Raw genomic sequence first — 20,773 nt, 5'->3', positions numbered from 1 at the left:
ATCCCCTCCTCCTTCCTCCCTCCCTCCTCCATCCTCCACTGCCTCCCTCCCTCCCTCTCCTCCCTTCCTCCTCCCCTCCATCCTCCGCTCCTTCCCTCCATCCCTCCATCGCTCCATCTATCCATCCCTCCATCTTTATGTCAATCCCTCTCGTCAATGTTGCCCCCTCTGAACCTCCAGTCTCTCCTCGTATCTGTTCTTTCCTGTTCTGCCAATCTTCTCCGCTCCATCAACCAAAGAAAACTTCATCTGACCTGGTTCGAAGGTTGCATTGCCGCGCAGGTAATGGGATACGGAAGAAGCAAAATAAGTGAGGGAAGAGATTGAGGAGGAAACAAAAGAGGACAAAGAGACGGAGGAGGCAGCGGGAGCCTCAGCAGCAGAGGGAGAGGGAGAGGGAGAGGGAGAGGGAGAGGGAGACAAGCTCTCGAGACGAAAGGAAAGGAGCAGAGCGAGACTGTAGCAGAAGACTGAGAACATCCATGGAGCGCCAGGCAGCAGCGAGTCCTTCCACCTCCTGCATGCCCGTCACTTCATGCCTGTGCTGGTCCTATGACGATACCATTCGCTCATGAGAAACGCCATGATAGGAGGAGCCAAGAAGGCCGCCAAGGTTCGTAGGCTCTCCAGGGTACCGAGGCCGCTTCCTGACTTCCCTTTCCCAGCTGCCTGCCGGGCAAAGTGACTCACTTCTCCCCTGCTCGCTTCCGTACCTCGGCAAACAGAGAGTCCATACAGCAGGAGATCGAGAACGTCTGATGGCAGTTCAGAACTTAGAAGCACGTCCTTGTCAACCCAGCTCCACTTCTCATGTTTCCTTCTCCTTCGTATCTAGAACCCCTTCTCTCTCATTCCCTTACCGGGATGTTTATGACGGTGCTCAGGTAAATGACGACGAGCGAACGGGCAGAGCAGTAAAGAAAAGCAACAAAGATGGAACATAGCAGCGCAAATCGCAACACTACCATGCTGCTGTACCTCCTGAACGACAGTTACATGTCGTGGTCAAGGGAAGAGAGAACAGTCGATTACCTCAACGCTAGAGGGAGGAAGACTAGAGAGGAAACTCCCATCCCAAGCGAGAAGATGGTAGTGAGCGCCGCAAGACATTCAGACTAATAGGTACAGGAGATTCAGATCAAGGTGAAAATGCGCAGTGAGGGTAGTCAATTTTCAGACTATCATCACAAACAGAATGTGCAAATCGAAAGGAGAGATCCACAACAAGTACTTGCCTGACATGACTCGAATTGATTTGAAAAGTAGAGGAACAGAAGCGAGCTATAGGGAGGCTGTCAAGTCAGACACTATTGGCTTTCAGAATGACCTCTCTGCCGCTCCTGCCATGTTGATTGCAAGCGCCATGACCTAAGAAAACGCATGGCTGTCGGTTTGCAAGCGTTGAAAACAAAGGTCGTGTACCATCATCACAACATTCCTCGATTCACAATACGGTTTCCATGCATGGACCTCTTCTTCTGAGCTGCAGTCCTGGTGTTGCTGGGAAACGTTTGAGAGAGGTCAAACTTGCCGGAAACGTTAGTCAAATGACCTGATATGCTCGAGCCTTAATCGCGGGCTCTTTGAGGAAAAACGAGACGAGCAAGGGCAGACAAGCGAGCACAAATGCTGAGAAGTAGAAGCTCCTCGCCTGTTCGAAGATCATCCAAACAAAGATAGCAATGGCAGCATGCGGACTCACCTGCCCGTTTTTCCACAGAGAGGACATCAGGCCTCCAAGGGGGCTTGCAACTAGCAAGAAGACGACAGAACAAACAGAAAGCTGTTCAGAAGTGTCAAACCAGAGTCCTGATGCAGCGATTGCCCATACATATCCGTATACAGCTGTGCGCTTGTCTTGTCTTGTACAATCAGCAATATATGAGAGGATTCCAACATTCACTGCCTGAGAATGATGCATTAAGATCGGAAACTTCTCTCAATCAGTTGGCGATTACAGAACTGCTCAGTCCCGCAGCGACGTTAAGGATCACAAACCATGAGGACAAGCAGGTAGCGGTCTGTGGATCTCGTCATTCAAGATAGACGAGTTCGCGTCCTCACCAGTGCAAGATATGGAATGATGTTTCCCAACAGGCCGACCATGATCACTGTTTTTCTATCTTTCCCTTCAGACTTCAAGCAGTGCCAGGCCGCCGCTTACCTGCCATGCACATCGGAAAGCTGGCCCGCCATGAGCGACCCGACGAAAGAAAAGATTCCCTTGAGACTGCGGCGATGGAACTTAGCTTGTGCATGCGACTCTGGCGAGGGCGAACCTGTCCTGTGAAGCTTCTACCGAATATCCGGATGAGTTAGAGACGCTCATATTGGAAGAGATCACAAGGTCGGGGCAAACAGGCTGGTGGAAGCTTGATCGTACAAGGTACGGCTGGACGGGCGCTATGTATGCCCCGCACATCACAGCTAGTCCGAAGAGGGGGAACACTGAATAGGGAGAGGCCTCGGCTGCCGTTCCCGCTGAGTCTTGGCTAACATCGGCAAGAGCATGCTGCTGCTGCTGACAAACGATTAGAGTGCTGGCAGTTGAAGCAAGGATCGACGACTTCACCTCCTCCTCGCTTCTCATCCTCCTCCTGCCCCTGTGGAAAAAACCCTGTGCCTGCAATGCCCGATCAAATGCGGCCCCAACTTGTCAGTGCTGCCGTATGCCGAGTCTCTGGTACCGTGCACTGATCGGCCCGGGCCCGGCCGGGGCCGGAGTCTTGTGCAGTGCCGCGCGGCAGACGGTGCGGCCCGGCCCGGGGCCCGGGCCCGGGGCGGCGCCGGGCGGCGCGGCTCGGAAGCGGCGGCCGTCCGGGGGACCTGGACCGGACGCGGCCCGGACGCGGCACAGTACCGTTACGGTCACGCCGGGCGCGGCCGTGATCGGACTGCCGGTATGGCAGACCGTAGTATTGAACTTCGTCGGACAGTGCCACGGTCACCCCTTCGGAGGCTCAGAAGTGGCACCGGCGGAGTCAGTACTGGCCCGTTACTCAGTAGTAAGTACCGTCTGACTGTAGGCCGCCCGGCCGGGCCTGGGGCACGGCACAGTGAGGCCAGCCTCAGTGAGGCCAGTGCGGCCGCGGCCTTCCGGCGGCCCGGACTCGCGGCGGCCGGCCCGGAGCCTCACACTGACTGCCAGGCTGAGCCGCTCAGGGGGCCGCCGGGCGGGCCATCGGCGTCATCCGCCGCTCACAGAGTCCGATGATCCGTCGGACGGACTCCGGCGCCCCGGCCAGTCACTGCCTGAGTGGCCGCCCTCAGCAGGTCCCAAACAACTTTCAAGTTGAATCAGCTCCCAGCCGTCTGAACCGTGGCACCCCAGCCCCCCACTGACTGCGGCCATTTGCCGCATTTACACTGTCATATGTGGAAGCGCGGCCCATGCGGTTGGAGTAGCCTGAGGCTTTCGCGGCTGCGGCGGCTCCTTCATTTAAGTCACAGCGCGGCCCTTTACTCAAAGTGCGGCCTAGTCCATTTTTTACTCAGAGTTAAGTTAAAAATCCGATCAGTACCTGGTAGTATTTTGTTGAGGCGGGTTTACAGCCGGCCGTTTCTCCTCGCTTGTTTGCTCCGGTTTGCCTTTCTTTTTCAGTCAATAAAACAAGTTTCAAGAAAAGGTCATAAGGACCTGTCAGGACTCGTGATTGTTGTCAGACAAGTGGGAGAAGAGAGCGAGGAAGGAGAGAGCAGAGAGATAGGAGATCTCCTTCAGCTTTCACAAGGCATTCAAACTCGCCCGTAGTTTCCCGAGGGGTCAGTCTCACGGTCATGCTGATGGGAATGGATAGCAGTATCTAGCGCACGTTTCCACATCGGTCAGAACCACCAACACAGCACAGGAACCTGGGAGATTTTCTTGAGGAATGTCATCTGCGTGCTCATTCATGCGCATATGCACGAAGAAGGAGCAAAATCGATCATCATCAATCCACCTCTGTCTACAGAATGTTCTGCGAATAGTTGGAGATAAGCTCAAGGATGCTTCTCCCTTTCAAGACCAAGTTGTCGAAGAGAAGTACCATGAATTCTTCCTCCGCTCACTCATATGTCTAGGCAACCTGGGATCATCATTAACGATGGGCATATCCACCGTGTATCACATCGGGGTTCTGGTAGTGAGGTATAGAGGCAGGGGCATCACCAACTTCGACGATTATCTTTTTGCGATCCGGCTAGCAATTATGCTCATGTTGTGGGTTGGGCTCTTACTGTCCTCGCGCATGTCGGAGAAACAAAGGTACCGCATTGCCGTCTTTGTGAGGAAAGTCGTGTTCGTGAGGTTCTTCGTCTTCATGGGGGAGCTCGTGCTGATGGATCTCAACTTCGAGCGAGCCAAGCTCACATCGTTTCTCTTGACTCTCAGCTTCGTGCTTACGTCCGATTCTTACCAGGAGCACATCTTCTATACTGGCGTGCTGGCATACGCGGGACACTTTGCGAGAATTGTCATACAAAGGAATCCGCAACCGTGGACTGCCGAGATAGAAAACATTCTATTCTCAACCTTCCAGTACTTCTTTTGTATGGTGCTCTTTGCGGTCTCTCAAATCAATAGCCGGGCTAGATTCCTTCGCAGTTATAGCCAGGGCCAATCCTACAGCGCATCAAAATCCAGATAAACAAAGGCACAAATCAAACAGAAAGATATAAACTAGTTATCATGTCTCCAATTCAAAGGGTCTTGTGACCTGAAAGCACATCGATGGTCATTTTCCACAAGCTGACTTGCTGATGCTCTCCAGCCAAGTCAAGTTTGACGGTACATCTTATGACATTTTACCTACTTCGTGAGGAGAGATGCTCAACAATGACCTGTAGGACCTGTATTACCATGGCCCTGTGTTGCGACTTGCGAAAGGCAATGATCAAGTCTTAATAATAGGCTGATGTTTACGAGTCCAATTCATACAGACTTTCAGCTGCATGGTTGCAAGTCGACTGAGTCTGAGATATAATTCTATTGCAGATTGCTTTACCAACAAGTTGCACGACGTAATGCTAAAGATATAAAAGCTTGTAAAGCTCAGTGCAGATTGTTCTGCGATCCGTACGGCCATCGATCAGGCACAGCAAGGCCCTTCAAGTGGCATCAACAATCATATGAACTCTCCCTTGACATCCTCTCCGTCAAACCCGTATACGTCAGAAGGTCTGAATTCACGATCGGTCTGACAAATCACAAGCCGAGTCAGCACAGTTTTCGTAGTAACACACAAAGCGAACAAACCGAGTAGTTCATGGGCATGGAAGGCTCGACAGATCCAAACATTTTGACCTTTGAATCAACATACATTCCACCCTTGAAAAATCAAGTCATGCTAGATAGATGTCATGGCCGAGCAAATCTGCTACCTGCTCTTCCCAGCGACTCCATGCACTGATCGGAATGGTCCTCTTGACCTGTGAGCAAGAATAGTCAGGAAACCCCTGTTGACCAGACTGACTGTGATTTTTACCGAAATCTGATAAGCGTTTCCAGTATGAGGATTTCGCATGTTCAAAGTGCAGATACTGTCAATGGGTCCAAGGATGATGTCTTTCATTAGGCGCAGCGAGGACTGATGGCTCGTTACTGAGAGCTGTGGTTTGAAGTGCAAAAATCTTAAGCTTACCGCAGGTCGACCATCGACTTTTTCGACGATGTCTCCAATGGAGATCATAGATCCAATGTTTTCATTGTGCTGATCGAGTGCTTCATAGACTTGCTTCACCCTGCTAATCGTCAGAGAAAGATTCAATCACATTGTGCAAACCCACGTATATGGAGTTTTTCTATCAATCGAGAGACCGATCGCAAATTGAAGCGGAATGTGGCGAAGCAATGTCACAGAATATTTGTGCCCGTTTCTTTGTCGAAAGAAAGAAAGCTGGACCAAAGATTCTGCTGGACCAAAGATGTTCCACTCAAGGTCATCAATGGTGATGTCAGCCTATTGCTGGACATCAAATAGACTCAAGGAAATTTCAAAGAACATAAGTACCGGCATCTGATTGATACTCTCCAGGATATCGCCCCTCTCCAATACTCGGTTGATGTCCTACAAACATCATCTTCAGGTCTAACTTGAGGAGAGCAACACAATGATACCTTTCCGTTCTCATCTCGGACATCAACAATCTCCAAAATTGTGTGCGGGATGGAATTCGAAACTTTGATTCCGATCCCATACAAAGGCGGCCTGGTGAAAGAAGGCGATGGCGGTGGTGGGGTCATTGAGATTCTTTTCTTTGTAGGAATCAAAGGTGTTCTTTCGCCAATCACGATTCCAAGCTCGGTATCCAATCTGGTTTCAATTGGAATTGCAAGTTGCCGAACAATGTTTGTCGCCGTCTGAAGAGTGTCTCCTTTTGCGAAGCGAGTCAGGCCTCGTATGGGGATACAACACACCTTACCGATTTGCTCATATGCCGAAGCGATTGCAATGGTTTCTGAGCCGACTTCAGCACTCTGCGCGCCAAACTGATAAATGTTCGAAACTCATAAAACCCTAAACTAAATCTTAAGCTGCACTGGAACATATTGTGTTTAATATATTGTGGTTTCAAGCCATCAATTCATCGAGAACATGCTTTGTTCCCATTCGAATGTCAGAAGTCAGGACCCACGTACAATGCAAACACGCAATTGCAACTACTGAAATCAAGCAAGCAACCTACTCTGAAAGGATGAAGACTTCAAGTGTATGACATGCACCATCAGGGATTGGATAGGATGCTTCATCAGGACAGCACGTGTGTCGTGTCACGGTATGCCGACTACCGTATGCACTGGTGCATACCTGCACGCCTGACTTGGTAGTCTGAGTCCATGAGCGCATGTGCATTACATGCTGGCTTGATTCCTGGGTGTAGCTCTCATATGTGGTCGCCATGGCGGCTGTTCCGCGCTGGACCTATCACCACCCACCCACGATGTTGAAAGGCACCCGGGCTCCACGGCACGGGCACTTGGACGGACTAGCCATATGACCGTTACTAGTTACCGTACCGCGGCCGCGGCGGCCCGGCCGACCGGACCGTACCGTCAGCGGCGGCCCGGCGATAGACTCACGGCCGGCCCGGCCCCCGGCCCCGCCCGGCCCGGGGCGGGTTCCGGCGCAGCCGCGCGGCCGCCGCGCGGGGCGTCGACCAGACGGTACGATCCCTCAGGCCTGCCACCGTTCGTCAATGTTCACCCCGCCCACTGACGGCGGAGTCCCGGAGTCCCGGCGGCCGGGTCCGCCACGGTGGCACTCAGGCTCAGTCGCAGTGCTGCTTGCCCGGCATGCTCGGGAGTCGGACCGGCGTCTCGGACCGTCGGGTCACCACCGGCCCGGGCCGGGTCCGACCCCCGGGCGGGGCTGAGGCTCCCGGCGGAACTTCCTCCGACTGGCCCGCAGCTGGCCGCGTGACTGCGGGGAGTCACCGTGGCACCGTGGGCCGTGTGTGCCGGATTGGGAGACAGCAGTTGCCGTATGCGGCCTGTGCGACAGAGTGTCAGGGTCAAGCCTCCTCGACAGAGTCTCCTGATTGTCCTCGTACTGGTGTTTAACATTACTTTGAGTGAAACTGAGGTGAGTGGTCTCAGTCTGGTGACCATGACCGTACTCTGAGCGAACTCTGACTCGGCGAGACTTGACATAGTGAACGGCGTGGCAGGGTTATACTATGCTCTGCTTATCTTGCCATCGAATTATTCTGATTGAGTTGGTCCGATCTGGTTCTATTGAGGCGAATCAATCCTGATGTTTATCGTCACACTGACATAGATGATAGTACCGCAGCGTTCAGAATCTTGACAACACATGCAAGTTTGCCACAAGAGAACATCACACTTGAACAGAATCTGACGATTTATTCCAATCATTTCGATATGTATTTATCTGAGTATTTTAATACGCTGTGCCGTACACATGCTTCCCTATTTGCGTTCGAACGAGCAGTTTACGCCGTAGAGGTTGAGATCCCGATGGTCAGATCGAATCATGGGTCATTGCCGGGAACGCCGGAGAAGATAATGTTTCGAACTTAACATGGATCCGTTCACAATCTAAGCTAGGAAGATCCACATTTGAATTCTGAGACTTTGAATCAATCCGATCTGATATCAGTTTGATTGAGTGCCATAGTGACTTTAGCTTTCTTCTTTTATCGAGCGATAACTTTTCCCGTGTTCTACCAGATATATCCGTGTAGTGTGCTGTTGCACTGAATGATGCTGGAGATGGCAAAGCGTGATGGATCCGGACGGAGTCATCTGTATTCGTCATGTCCTGACGACTTGTATTGAGAGAATCAGAGAATGAGAGGAACAACAGCAATGGCAGCAATAGCAGCAATAGCAGCAATAGCAGCAATGGCAGCAATGGCAGCTATAGCAGCAACAAGAACAAGCACGAGAGGCTTTGAGGACACTGCTTGCTGAGATTTGGATGTCAAGATGGGGAAGGGGGGCGGTATGTCAGCGGGTCACATGACCACCAATCTTGAGAATTGAAAGGCGCGGCAGCCTAATAGGTGATTCTCAGTCCAGGCCGCCTACCGGTCTCCTCAACCCGGGCCCGCCGTGAGCTCATTTTGTAGCGTCGGGCATGTCGGTCTGGCAAGAGCTCCTACAGCTAGTGGAGAATGCTGGGCGACAGACATGGCGGTCGAAGCGCAAGCACGAGGACGAGAAGATCAACGGTACCTCTCTGTCTCCCTCCTCCTTCTTCCCTGCCTCCACTGACATCTTTGGGTCGTCCTGATTCCTGCATCTGGCACCAATCATTTCGCTAGTCACTTTGAACTGCCTTTTGCCAGCGAGTCGGATGCGGGCCAAGATCAGGAGGATCGAAGCCATGGCCGGAGATAGCCTCGACGAAGATGATCTCCATGAATGTGGTGAAATAATCATCACTCTTACCGTCACGCCTCACATTCGCAACCAGCAAGATCGCTTGTTTGTATGGTGCGCGCGGGGGTCGGCGGTAAATCCTGCGCGCAGGTATGGGAGACGAACATCCTCTTTGATTCTGTGATGGCATGCAAATCAGGTGTTATGGTGTTTGCGCCCAAAAAGAGGATTCCACGAGAGAACACTCGCCCTCCTACTCTCCTCCTCGTACAAGTTCCCAGGTTCTCTCAAAGACAAGTTTTACCGCTGGATGGCTCTGGTGTGATCGGCAGCGCTGCGAATGGAATAATGACACGAGACTTGCAGATCTTGTATGCTGAGCATCAGAGTAGTAGAGTCATTCTCAGCAGATATTTAAGCATTATTGTCCATATGCTCCGATCGTCGGCCTGCGAGTCTCGGCCATTTCTTTGCCATGTGATTCATTCTTGTGTATTCGTTCAATTGACTTGTGCCACCACGAAGATTGTTCTTCAGATCTCATCTTGTGATGCCTGGAGATCGTGGCAAACACAACTCATTGCAAATCTCTGCCAAAAACATCAAGGTTCCTCCTCCCTCTCAACTGGTTCTTCTGCAACTTTTTCTTTGTCTTGGACACAACTCCTTCGCTATGGTGTTTTTGTTCCGTTCTTGCTTCTGTTTTTTCTGTGTTTTGTACGCTTCTCAAAGTAGGAGACTGAACTTTGTCCGAATGTCCAAGGAGACCAAAGCCTATCGTTTCTCTATTACAAAATCCGAGAATGTGGACAAGTCACAAGCAGAAATGTTGCAAACTTGCATGCTCCTGGCCTTCCGTTCACAGACAACGAGAACCTGTGGATACGATCTCTCTTGCACAAGAACGTATCGACATGTGGATAACGCGCCATGGTGTTCGATTGACTTAATTTCACAGCATCTGCGTGTTCCTGTCCACGATGGCTCGCCTACTTTGAAGTCGGTTGATGGCAATGGGAACGAATCGCTGAGATTTGAAGGTTGCAAAGACAGTCAGGTAAGAGGATGAGAGGATGGCCATACTGATACTGCCAGCAATACCATCAACTTGCATTTTGCCTGGTTTGCTTTCTATATGAGCATGGCAGTGACTTCGTTTCAATGACTCAGCACCAAGCACCTCATACTTCCTCTCTCCTGTCTTGCTATCACGGGAGGATTACATCGCTTCAAATCTGTTTGTGGTCTTTGCATCACGCTCCGAAAAATGGGTAACACTTGCATCGTTTGTGAATGTGAGATTATCTTGCATAACCAAGATGCGTTCGTGCAGGGTTGATGTTCTTCAAGCTCCGTTCGGTGTCCTCATCATAGCAATTTCCAAAGGGTTGCAACAAGAGACAGATGCATGGTTTGCAAATGTGTTGAAAAAATGTACAAATCGAAAAAGGCTAGGAGTCTTGCTCAACGACTTGATCAAGTTTACCAAGACAAGTCATACCACGCCCTTTCACTGTGAGACTGCTTTTCTGCGCTTCCTCAAGGAATCTTTAGTTTCCTTCAAAGAGAGCAATTTTGACCCCGTATTTATCAGGCTTGGGATGGAAAACACTGTTTCTATGAAATCTGCAAGCTGATAACCCTTGTATTTCAAAACTCACAACAGGTTTTCTGATTGACTTGACATTTATTTGTCTGCTTCTGAAATTTGAAATCAAAAGATTGACTTTCAAGACATAAGCGTTCTCGTATTGCCCATGACAAACCGGCTGAAATCTGGAATCAGACGAGCTCACCTTTTGCGTGCCATGAGCACAATGATCCATCGATGGATGCTTTCAAAATGTTCTGTGAATTGTCACCAGAAGAATTCATTCTCTTCTACAAATCTCTCTCGCAGTCAAATTTTACTTTCAATTTGCACCTTTGGAAAACTTCTTTCAAATGGTTGGAACAAATTTGGTGGTTAGAGCTTTCTTTTAGTGACTTGTTACTATTGCAGCTCTTGTAGCATCGCATTGTCACATCGCAATTCATGATGTCGCTTTGGCTTTCTACGAGGAGGTTCTTTCTCGTTTCCGTCGAGACTCGTTGTTTCATGGTACGTGCGAAGCTTGAGGACAGCGATGGTTTTGGGTGTAGAAACTGGGAGGAAAGTGGGGAAGAATGGAGATTGGGAAACGAAGCAAGGCTATTGACGGAAGTTGCAGATGATCTGAAGCTTGTGGATATGTTGCCTGCTCGTGTCGTTATCTATCTTTCACTTGTGTCATCCGACGCAGCCACTTTGAGTAGAATGTGCTCATTACTTTCGAACTTCAAGACCGTAAGATCTCATCTGATTGTTTACTGTCACGTTCTCTTGACTGTGTTCCCATCAAACTCTTAGCTCTATCTTTGCGTATCCTTGCTTGTGTGCTCTAGTGCTTGCGGAAAGATTGGAAATGCTCTTCTTGATATTGTTTCTTGCGACTTGTATTGCCTTAGCTTTGCCTCTGTACTAAACAGGTTTCTACGCTTGCCCAGATGTCTGAGTTTTTTTTGCGTGAGTTCTACTCTGGCATCGCTGAATTCAATACAGCTTCTTGAAGAACTGAAAGGGAGAGGAAACGACAGCTTGCAATTTACTAGCACAGTTAGCGCCTTCAATGCCTGTTTGGTTGACTTTTGCAACTCTCTCTGGAAAAACAGAATCTTCCCGGCAGACAACAAGGTTGTGCGAGCCGTGTCTCAATGTCTTCATCATTTCGTTGCTGTGGTTTGAATGTTTCATGGTGTTTTTTTCCAAATTCCTGATTCCACTTCCTGAATATCCTCTCTCTTCGCATGGCCCTGAATTTTGACACAGCATGCCATGCACTCAAATTTCCCTGCAATACTGATAGGAGATGCGACCAGTCCTTTCCTGAAATCAGCTGATAGCCACAAGGTGATTGCAGCACTTTGACAGCCTGAAAGACTGACATCTGCCTAGGGGCTGCAGAGCTGCTTTGATGTTTCGTGCTCATTGCAACTGATTGGGTTCTGTGCCCAATTTCTATCAAGCCAAACATGTACACGAAGAAATGCCGAAGGTTGCTGACCATCTTGATCGTGTTTATCTACCACCTAAAGCTTCTCAGACTTCTCACTCTATGCACTGTTTCTTGTGTGCCCTTGCACATGTTGAACTTTGATTTGTTATCTTACAATAGATCTGGAAAATCAAGACAGAGCTTTTCTACTTGATTTTTTGGAAGATAATTCACTACCAGGAAGGTTGTTGATGCATTGTGCGACAATTTGACAAATTTGAAAGTTGCAGGTTTATCGCAACTGCTACACTCTAGTATCTCGTCTCTTTCAATCAGAAAATGTGCAGGATCGCAATTCATATATTAAATAAAAAGAAAAAAATATCTTACAGTCAAAAAGTTAGCATGGTGTGATTCATATCAAAATCATTTTCTTCCTCGACATTTGTAAAGGCGAGGAAAATGTTGGGATCGGGAGCTTGAACAGACATGCACGTATCATCCTGCCAGACGTCTTTGCTCCAGCTACTTGCAGTTGAGCCCTCGATGCAGGAGAACTGCACTTGGTTGCAAATGTCTTCGAAGGTCATGGTAACTGGCGGAGGAACTTGTGTCCACTCTGAGAGATGCTGCTGTGAGGCGGTGAAGGAAGCAGCAGGTAGATCGGTCGCGCTGGAATATTGGTCGCAAGATGGTGCTTTTTGAACCGGTTGAGTCGTAGCTGAAGGTTGGCCATTCTTTTTCTTCGGTCCGGGGTTAGGTGTTTTGAAAGGCCATTTCAGGATCCCAACTTTCCGGCATGCTCGTTTGATTGCCGTTGGACAAATCCCAAGCTCCTTGGATACTGTAGAAAGCGGCATATCGAAGTAGCTTTCCAGCAGTGCTCTTGTGACCACAACAGGGCCTTCGGCTTCCCCCTCATCCAGTGGTTCATGCACTTCCGTTCGCTTCCTCCTCGGGCATACAATAGCTGCTGCAATCCTTCGCTCAAGATCTTCAGGTCGTGTCCATGCCATGGTTTGTTGGGTAGAGATCTTCGTGGTCACGATAGGCGAATGGCGGCGCACACGGAATGGCCGTGGGTGCCTCTGGCTTAAAATTAGGTTTAAACTCCCAGTTACATAATGTCGGTTAGGATTGGTCATCGCAGGAAGTTGCTGACAAATGTTTTGTACCAAAAAGGCTCCGTGTCTACGACGAACCGTTGTATTATTGTATTCGGCCTGATTTGACCGTCACGAAGGAACACCGGCCATGACATCGTCCCTTGATGAGGGGTGGTGATCAATACTGTATTTGATACGGGTACTGAAACTCTAGGAATGGCTCCTACGGATGGGAATAGTCCCTGCTGACAACGGATTCTTAACGTCATAGCCTTTCAGAATGAAAAGACAGAGAAATACATCGCTTGAGCACCGGGGCGATGACTGTCTGTGCCAAACAGGTGCAAATCCCTCTTTACTGATGTGACGGAGATACAACGAATGTACTGCGTGTCCTGACTGCAGTAACGGTACGGTCGTTAGCATCTATTGTACCGCAACGTGCAGGATGGAATTCTAAGTGAGAAAACATGACGGTTATGGCCTGAAGATGCAGTGTGCAAGAAATCCAAAGAAAACATGACAAATCGGATACTCTCGTATCAATGTTTTTCAAGTCTACTCGTGCACGCCCTTTGATATATATCTTGTCATGTTTGCAACATTGTGATCAATTAAATCAACTAAAAGTGAAATGTATGTAAAAGAAGAGGGCGTTTGATGACGTTCGTAAAGGTATATCGTTGGTATGTGAAATGTATCTATTTGAGCTAAAGATCCCAGAACACTGAAAGGATATTGCAATCCGAAATCCAAGGATCCAACATCACGAGAAAAAGAAGATCTTTACAAATAGCTGCCTGTTGTGCAGCACAAAGAAAACATAGCCTGAGTAGGAGGCATTTGAAACTGGAGCTTTCTAGTGATTGATGCTTTTCAAGCATGATGAAGGCAGAACTTGCCTCATGTAAGCACACATTTTTCTGTCAACATCTTGTCGGGTATAGCCGAGCGAGATACAAAAATGTTTCCCATTTCCCTTCTGATTCCACTGCTTATTCATACTGATATCATTCTTGGAAATGATGATGCTGTCGAAACATTTGTACTTCGATTCCTATTGTAATACGCATCGTTTATGTGTTCACCGACTGCTACATTGAATGCCATCACGGACCAGGACCGACATGTACCCCTCACAGACAATTCTAAACTAACATATTTCTGCTTAGCACATGAAAGGATATCCATTACCACAGAGAATGTATCGACAACCTTGTTGAAGCTATTTTCAAGTTCCTCTTCCTTTTCCCTTCATCTTTCGCATTTTCTCTTTCTTCTCCTTTTTGTGCATCACTCATTAATAAAGGAATCAAATTCGTTATCATGTTTCTGCCGAAGCCATTCTGCTACAATACTGTTGTGATCTCATCCATTTCTATCTGTTTTCTTGACATATGAATTTAACCTGCCTGATGTCAATCAAGTGCATTCTTGAATTGTCTCTAACAGGTTTGATATAAGGTCATATCAGAACACAAATGATGACACAACGGATAGTGGCCACGTCGTCTTTTTGTTCAAGCATGCTTTTGATTGGTCCTCAGCAATGAAATTCACAAGTACCACGCAAAGATAAAATCTAGGGTGGCAATGAGTATCATTAAAGTTGTTTAGGGATCATGATGGATTCAGTTGTTTAGGGATCATGATGGATCTAAAGGATCATGATGGATTCAGAATTCACAGCAGTTTTACTTAGTGCTTGATCAGTGCTGAAATGCACGATGCATTTGTTGGAGAATGCATCATTACTGAAACCTTGCAATAACAACTTTCTGCATTGTATGTTTCTCATTCATTTGAATTCAAGGTTTACACAAGCACCAAATACAAAACTGTTCAAAGTGTTATAGCAACATTGACCAAGAGAAATATCATCTCGTACAGTAAACAGTTGCTTTGTAGCTGATTCAATACAAGAGAGATTATGATCCCATCAAAAGTACATGTCGTTGACAATCACGATGCGCCTTTGCTGAAAATTTAACAAACAACGTGTTGAAATATTTTGCGTGAAAAATTCGCTGCATCAATTATTTTTCATTTATGTACAAATCGCAAACCCCTCTTGATTTGACATGTCAGACTAAATAGCATTCTTGGTCTTCCTTGCAATCCTCAAGCTCGTGTATTCCGTAATAACTAGACAGAGACCTCGACAAGTCGGCAAAGCAGCCCTCGCGTTCCTCCTCAAAAGGATCCGATTGTAAAGGCAAGCTTGGAAAGGACCGCAAACTAGATGCCAGATGGTCTATTACAAAGATAGGAGTAGTCCAGATTTGAATTTCAGGCTGATCATCTCTTTTCTTCTTTTTGGGCCCGGGGTTTGGTGTCTTGTATGGCCATTTGGCAATTCCAAGTTTCCGGCATGCTCTTTTGATAGCTGTTGGGCAGATCCCTAGTTCAGCAGAGACTTGGAAAAGAGAGCAGTGAAAGTACGTCTGAAGTAGCTCTCTGGTGAGGATGATCGGGTCTTCGTTCTGAGAGCTCTTTTTTCTTGGACAAACAATAGCTACTTGTCGCTTCTCAATCTGTGCTTTGCGCATGTTTACGATAGTTTGGGGTTTCAGATATGGAGCTGTCAAGAGTTGCAAACTTTGGAGACAAAACGGCAACAACGGATTGAAGGAGATTGGTGTTGTTTGATGTGGAAGGTGGGAGGCAGTGCAAGGTGTGGTGTCTTGTTCGGCGTCGCGGGGAGGTTTTGAAGGGCAGGGCCCAAAAGAACAACCCTTCTCGGGAGTGAAAAGATCTGTTTTCAATAATTTTTTTCGCAGGGCGCTGACAATCAATGACAGACAACAAGGCGTCGCTGACGATCCTGGTTAATTTTAAGACATCCGCCAGCCTCTTGCGGCCAACCGTTGAGGTACACCAGTCACTCATCGGAGAGGCTCCGACACGTTACGAGAGAAAAACGGACACCCATCAATCCGCATGCGGCTGGGCACGTCGGAACAGTACCTGTATAATAGTACCGGGAGACTCATATTTCTCTGGGATATGTTGGACCGTCCGACGTGCCAACGTCGCGGGGCTTGTCACGTGCATCGATCGACCGTGCACCGTGACTGCATACTGTACTGATCGGACTCAGTCCCGCATTCCGAGCTCCGGGCCGGGGTGACCGCGGGGCCGGGCCCTGGCGGACCGTCCGATCCGACGGTCCTGGCAACTCTCAGGCCGGCGGCCCCGGGCCCGCACGGCCCTGCCAGGCAGCCTGAGGCCGCGCTACGGCCACTGGCACTGGCCGCCCTGGGCCGCAGTGCCGTGAACGCCGGTCCGATCATGGCATCGGATCAGCGGACTCGGGATGTTCGAGTGTCGCGGCGGCACTCAGACGCCGGGCGGCCAGGCGCTGAGCGGCGCCAGGCCAAGTTACTGAGCGAAGCGGGCAGCTTAGGCTTTCAAGCGGTTATCCGTGTGTTTAGCGCCGGGCATGTCATGGCCAGTGGCCGGGCAATCCGAGCCATGGCCCATGGCCCCCGCATAGCATACCTGGCCGGCCTCATGTTCCAGAGCACGCACAGGACATACTGTTTTAGGAGCGAATGTTTTGCTTGAAATGATTTGAAAGAAAAAGCACGGTATGATACTATGATACTCCAACTAAGCTCTCCACTGACTTTCAAACGAATGAAAAAGGCTGCAGATCTGTGCCATGGTTCAAGTTTGCAATCAGGATTTGAGGGCTTATTTCATCATGACTGAAAATTGTTCATTTAGTGACTGAATACAGCATTCTCACAACTAGCTAACACCCATCCGATTCATCGGCTTCTGGCTGATAGAACGTTGTCTTGCATTTGCACACGTCTCTTAGAAAAGAGATCGTATCTGCTGCGAATGGATCATAATCTAGCACTCCCGACGAAGTTCCAAGAAAATTTGATTGAGGTTCTATTATAGAGTCATGCCGCATTTGATGTTGAGAGATGTTGCCCTCGTTAACATCTGTTGGAGGGGGTTTGCGACTCGGGTCCTTTTGAGTGGTGGTGACATCTTTGAAGCTGGAACAAGTCAGCTCCTTGTTTCCAATATTTGTTGACGATGCTTCTTTTTCTGAATCTATTTCAGCTTTCTCGGTCTGACTTGTCGATCTATTTTGCTTTCCGGCATCATTTGGTTTCTTTTTTGGGCCTGGATTTGGCGTTTTGAATGGCCATTTAGCAATTCCAAGCTTTCTGCAGGCTCGTTTGATTGCAGTTGGACAGATTCCAAGCTGTTCTGAGACTGAAGACAAAGAGCAGTGAAAGTAGCTTTCCAAAAGTTCACGTGTCAGCACAACTGGCTCGTCTTGTTGCGGAGCGTCCCCTTCTTTCTTCTTCCTGGGACAGACTAGTGCTACACTTTTTCTCTTTGACTTCTCGTCCATTTGTATGGACAAACAGCTTGTAAACCGCTTTCTATGCGATGGTATGTCTTGTTGACGATGCAAGGGATGAAGCAGGGGCTGATGGGGAGGAGATGGTTGGGGCAGCAAAGAGGTGCCTAGGGGGGCAGTGAGGGCAATTGTTGTCAAGCGAAGGGGCCGGATGACAGGCGAGGAGAGAGGAAGCACAGGGATAAGTTTTACTCAACGCCCGACTCCTTCCAAATGAGCAAATGAGCGGTGCAGGCGGCCACCAAATAGTCGGTTTGGATAAGGGGATGTTGTCATGGACCGTCAGCTCTTTCACTGCACACGGGACTTAGCTGACGTGTCACGGCGCTCTGACCCATTCAACGGGGCGCAAGGTACTGCACATCTCAAAGTCCGGTCCGTAAAATAGTTGTAGAAGATATTAGCTATAACGACACAAAACCTAAAATTTCAAAGAAATGTATTTATGGCGCGTGATAAACTTGATTAATAATTTCTAAACTCGCCATTGCTCGGCATTATTCAAGGTCATGGTACAATGCCAATGCATCGTCAGGGTCGCACAAGCCCTGACGCAGAAGCCTGCATTCAGTAAGAAAATAAAGATAAAAAGAAGCGTTTAACCTTTTGATTCGTTCTTTGCGCTGCTCGTGTGAAGGGCTCTTTGCTTCACTGTACGAATTGATGACTTCTTCTAGCAAGCAGACATCTTCAATCGTCTTTAGACCACTGTCGACATCTTCGTTGTTGAGCTGTTCTTCATACGACTCAAGAAACTTCACAGTTTGTGCTCTCGTTTTGTCATCCATATCCAAGGTTCGCAAGGTTTCTGCTTGTCAGTGAATCACTATGGGATAGAAATGCTTTGCAATGTAAGATGGTTGGATCTTACCCCACTGTTGTGTAAAAGAAGGCCTCGATTTTCTTTGAATCTCATGCCTTCTCCTCGCAGGAGGGCAGCTTTTTGCAAGAGATAGAGACTCTGCAAAAAGAAAAAACATTGTCAAAGGTTTTCTTAGGCTGCATCAACTGAAATCCAACCTTGAGGTATCGGCGTTGTTGGAGCTGACACTGCACAGAACGATGGAACCTTCTCAACGATGACCTCAGGGTCAATTTGAGAGTATATAAGCAAACAGTCTCGTTCTTGAGTTAGTTGCTCTACACCTGCATTGCGTCAGATACTAGTCTAGAGAGAATGAGAACACCTGTACCAGGTTTGCAATTGGCGATGTTTCCCTCAGAGACAAAGGAGCAAAACTTGGATTTGTTGAAGTTACGATGCGAAGAGGGGCAGAGAAATGGTGTCTGCTGTTCTTGCCTGCATACAATCCTACCACACTCTAAACAAATATGTAGATTGTCTTCGGGGATGTTGTCCATTTCTGAATTCCTATTATTTTCTTTTTGTCTGGTGGATTTCAATCGAATTCTAGAACCTCCAAGATTTATAAATTGCTGACGTGAATCTGTTTTCACTTCATCCTCCCCTCCACCCCGAAGCAGCTCACGATACAATTGCTTTGTTACATTTGTTTTGGTGGCATGGCCCTGCCCTTGACTCCACAAACCTCCAAAATGTCTTGCAAGCTTTTGAAGTCTTCGATTTGATTTTTTTCGAAGATTTTTCTCTGATTTTCTGTTTGCCTGTACTTCTGGAAGGGAAATATTTCTCAACTCATCTTCTATTGCCATGTCAACATCTTCATCGTGCAACGATCGTATTGCAGCATCCAATGACATTGCTTGATCTTGGGTTTTCAGGCTGGAGATTGGACCAGGTTCAAAATTTGGAGAGGGGAATAATCGCCAACAGCTCTGTTTTTTAGAGAAGTGATACGTGTGCCTATTTCCATCCATTAGCAACATGAAACGAATGCTCAGCCCACCTGTATGCCCATTCCCACTCTTCTCCTGACACGTACCACATGCTCTTATCTCCAACAGCAGCAGCAGGCAGCTGGACAAGGGTCACTTCAACCAGTTAAGGAAGAGTAGGTACCGAATGACTCGAAGAGTTGAAGTGAACAGTCTTTGATCCCATTCTACTTGATTCAACTTGAAATGGACAATAATCAAAAAACCTGCACCATAAAAGAGTCGGCATGGATAGTGTAATGTCATCACACATCGTACATATCGTTAGAAACAATACAAGCTTTCACAGCATAGGCTGTCTGCATGATTCGAACATCTGCAGCGACTCCAGGCCGAGTCACTCGGGTGTATTTATGAAAACTCCGAATGTTGTCGAGAGTGTTGTTGCCTAACTTTCTCGCTACCCAGAAGTCGATTATGACAAGTATGTCCTCTTCTTTACAGTGAAAGTCGTCACGAAGAAAGTGTAGGAAACCGAGCAAGTTTCCAACATCCAACCCATCACCACCATGATGCATAACATTCGAGGCATCAAGAACAAGCAGATATTTTCCCTTTTTTGAATGCTCGTTTTGATCATCTGTTTGCAAGCTTTCTTCTCTTTTCGGATGTTCTAGACAGAACATGCAAGTGAGGTTTTGGTCTGCAAAACTAGGTTGGACATACCTTTATTTGGCTTGTACACTCGCAAAGGAGCGCGAAAAACAGACCTGCAGTGCTTTTGCTCTAAGTGAGCTAGAGTTAAAAATCATCGCAATCAACCTGTTTAAGTTGAACATCGAAACGAAATATTCTGATGCCTTCTTTCTTCTGCTACGCTTGGTTCCGAACCCTCGCAGTTGCAAGTTCATTGAAATGAAAGGATCGAGGTTCCCGGTATTAAGGTGTGACATATACTCGCCAGCTTGCATCGGCTCAATCATTCTTTGAGTAACGGAATGAAGCAAAACAAATCGCAACAGCAGAGAACTCCTTCCAGACATAAGAAGGCACAAAATAACAAAGCAGGAAGTTTTGATATTGAACGTTTAGTCTATGGTGTCATTGTTGGCGTATAAAATACAGACCAAATTCACATGAATGAAACTTTGCTTGATATGCTGTTCTAGCACACACTGTGTCACATCAGCCGGAGTACAAAGAGATCCGCCCCAAGCCATCGCGCACACGAAGCCACCCCGAACCTGTAAAAGTAAAAAAAGAACCGCCGAATTTGAGGCGAAACCCTCATAATGAATGATCGGATTATGCAAAGACCGTACCGGGTAGGGCGCAGGAAGGGTTTCAAGGGATTAGGGCCGATTCACGCCGAGGCCAAATGGTCGAGATGCCCAGTACTTTTAAATTCATTTCAAAAATACATGTTTTTAAAGCTGAAATTATCATAAGCTCTAGCCTAGTAGCCTCCATCCTAGTTTAGGGTTTAGGGTTTAGGGTTTAGGGTTTAGGGTTTAGGGTTTAGGGTTTAGGGTTTAGGGTTTAGGGTTTAGGGTTTAGGGTTTAGGGGTTTAGGGTTTAGGGTTAGGGTTTAGGGTTTAGGGTTTAGGGTTAGGGTTAGGGTTTAGGGTTTAGGGTCGTGTAGGAC

The 20,773-nt window shown here is 47.9% G+C and overlaps 9 protein-coding genes across 9 annotated transcripts; 2 read left to right on the top strand and 7 right to left on the bottom strand.

Annotated features, from left to right (window-relative positions):
* Window positions 1-1,317: 1,317 nt before the first annotated feature.
* GUITHDRAFT_119800 (hypothetical protein) lies at window positions 1,318-2,422 on the bottom strand (the record flags this gene model as incomplete). The annotated part of the gene is made up of 9 exons (XM_005820923.1): window positions 1,318-1,368; window positions 1,423-1,500; window positions 1,553-1,651; window positions 1,703-1,783; window positions 1,832-1,906; window positions 1,959-2,021; window positions 2,065-2,119; window positions 2,165-2,230; window positions 2,280-2,422. The coding sequence occupies 9 exons, from the start codon at window positions 2,420-2,422 to the stop codon at window positions 1,318-1,320; spliced, it is 711 nt and encodes a 236-aa protein (XP_005820980.1).
* Window positions 2,423-3,872: 1,450 nt separating this feature from the next.
* GUITHDRAFT_147514 (hypothetical protein) lies at window positions 3,873-4,628 on the top strand (the record flags this gene model as incomplete). Its single annotated transcript, XM_005820922.1, has 1 exon — window positions 3,873-4,628. The coding sequence occupies one exon, from the start codon at window positions 3,873-3,875 to the stop codon at window positions 4,626-4,628; it is 756 nt and encodes a 251-aa protein (XP_005820979.1).
* A 1,284-nt stretch (window positions 4,629-5,912) lies between these two features.
* On the bottom strand, window positions 5,913-6,898 carry GUITHDRAFT_155869 (hypothetical protein). The gene is made up of 4 exons (XM_005820921.1): window positions 6,403-6,898; window positions 6,098-6,354; window positions 5,991-6,047; window positions 5,913-5,939 (listed from the first exon to the last, which is right to left on the bottom strand). Exon 1 carries the CDS (start codon window positions 6,879-6,881, stop codon window positions 6,663-6,665), a length of 219 nt encoding a protein of 72 aa, XP_005820978.1. The 5' UTR covers window positions 6,882-6,898; the 3' UTR covers window positions 5,913-5,939; window positions 5,991-6,047; window positions 6,098-6,354; window positions 6,403-6,662.
* A 930-nt stretch (window positions 6,899-7,828) lies between these two features.
* Window positions 7,829-8,385, top strand: GUITHDRAFT_155868 (hypothetical protein). The gene has a single exon (XM_005820920.1). It carries the CDS (start codon window positions 7,862-7,864, stop codon window positions 8,018-8,020), a length of 159 nt encoding a protein of 52 aa, XP_005820977.1. The 5' UTR covers window positions 7,829-7,861; the 3' UTR covers window positions 8,021-8,385.
* Window positions 8,386-11,263: 2,878 nt separating this feature from the next.
* GUITHDRAFT_155867 (hypothetical protein) lies at window positions 11,264-12,035 on the bottom strand. The gene is made up of 2 exons (XM_005820919.1): window positions 11,799-12,035; window positions 11,264-11,753 (listed from the first exon to the last, which is right to left on the bottom strand). Exon 2 carries the CDS (start codon window positions 11,595-11,597, stop codon window positions 11,397-11,399), a length of 201 nt encoding a protein of 66 aa, XP_005820976.1. The 5' UTR covers window positions 11,598-11,753; window positions 11,799-12,035; the 3' UTR covers window positions 11,264-11,396.
* A 144-nt stretch (window positions 12,036-12,179) lies between these two features.
* On the bottom strand, window positions 12,180-12,899 carry GUITHDRAFT_155866 (hypothetical protein). The gene has a single exon (XM_005820918.1). It carries the CDS (start codon window positions 12,852-12,854, stop codon window positions 12,231-12,233), a length of 624 nt encoding a protein of 207 aa, XP_005820975.1. The 5' UTR covers window positions 12,855-12,899; the 3' UTR covers window positions 12,180-12,230.
* Window positions 12,900-13,318: 419 nt separating this feature from the next.
* Window positions 13,319-14,266, bottom strand: GUITHDRAFT_155865 (hypothetical protein). Its single transcript, XM_005820917.1, has one exon. The coding sequence runs from the start codon at window positions 14,133-14,135 to the stop codon at window positions 13,944-13,946; it is 192 nt and encodes a 63-aa protein (XP_005820974.1). The 5' UTR covers window positions 14,136-14,266; the 3' UTR covers window positions 13,319-13,943.
* Window positions 14,267-16,643: 2,377 nt separating this feature from the next.
* GUITHDRAFT_155864 (hypothetical protein) lies at window positions 16,644-17,542 on the bottom strand. Its single transcript, XM_005820916.1, has one exon. The coding sequence runs from the start codon at window positions 17,320-17,322 to the stop codon at window positions 16,702-16,704; it is 621 nt and encodes a 206-aa protein (XP_005820973.1). The 5' UTR covers window positions 17,323-17,542; the 3' UTR covers window positions 16,644-16,701.
* An 824-nt stretch (window positions 17,543-18,366) lies between these two features.
* On the bottom strand, window positions 18,367-18,776 carry GUITHDRAFT_155863 (hypothetical protein). Its single transcript, XM_005820915.1, has one exon. The coding sequence runs from the start codon at window positions 18,691-18,693 to the stop codon at window positions 18,472-18,474; it is 222 nt and encodes a 73-aa protein (XP_005820972.1). The 5' UTR covers window positions 18,694-18,776; the 3' UTR covers window positions 18,367-18,471.
* Window positions 18,777-20,773: the final 1,997 nt, after the last annotated feature.

Source organism: Guillardia theta (assembly GCF_000315625.1).
Source record: "Guillardia theta CCMP2712 unplaced genomic scaffold GUITHscaffold_159, whole genome shotgun sequence".
NCBI classification, from domain to species: domain Eukaryota; class Cryptophyceae; order Pyrenomonadales; family Geminigeraceae; genus Guillardia; species Guillardia theta.
The sequence above is the reverse complement of the archived record's forward strand: the minus strand, read 5'-3'. Positions and strand labels throughout refer to the sequence as shown.

Coding starts and splice junctions, on each gene's coding strand:
- GUITHDRAFT_155867 (XM_005820919.1), bottom strand. CDS start 11,597: ATGAAACATTCAAACCACAGCAACGAAATGATGAAGACATTGAGACAC.
- GUITHDRAFT_155865 (XM_005820917.1), bottom strand. CDS start 14,135: ATGGATATCCTTTCATGTGCTAAGCAGAAATATGTTAGTTTAGAATTG.
- GUITHDRAFT_155864 (XM_005820916.1), bottom strand. CDS start 17,322: ATGGACGAGAAGTCAAAGAGAAAAAGTGTAGCACTAGTCTGTCCCAGG.
- GUITHDRAFT_155868 (XM_005820920.1), top strand. CDS start 7,862: ATGTATTTATCTGAGTATTTTAATACGCTGTGCCGTACACATGCTTCC.
- GUITHDRAFT_155869 (XM_005820921.1), bottom strand. CDS start 6,881: ATGGCGACCACATATGAGAGCTACACCCAGGAATCAAGCCAGCATGTA.
- GUITHDRAFT_155863 (XM_005820915.1), bottom strand. CDS start 18,693: ATGGACAACATCCCCGAAGACAATCTACATATTTGTTTAGAGTGTGGT.
- GUITHDRAFT_155866 (XM_005820918.1), bottom strand. CDS start 12,854: ATGGCATGGACACGACCTGAAGATCTTGAGCGAAGGATTGCAGCAGCT.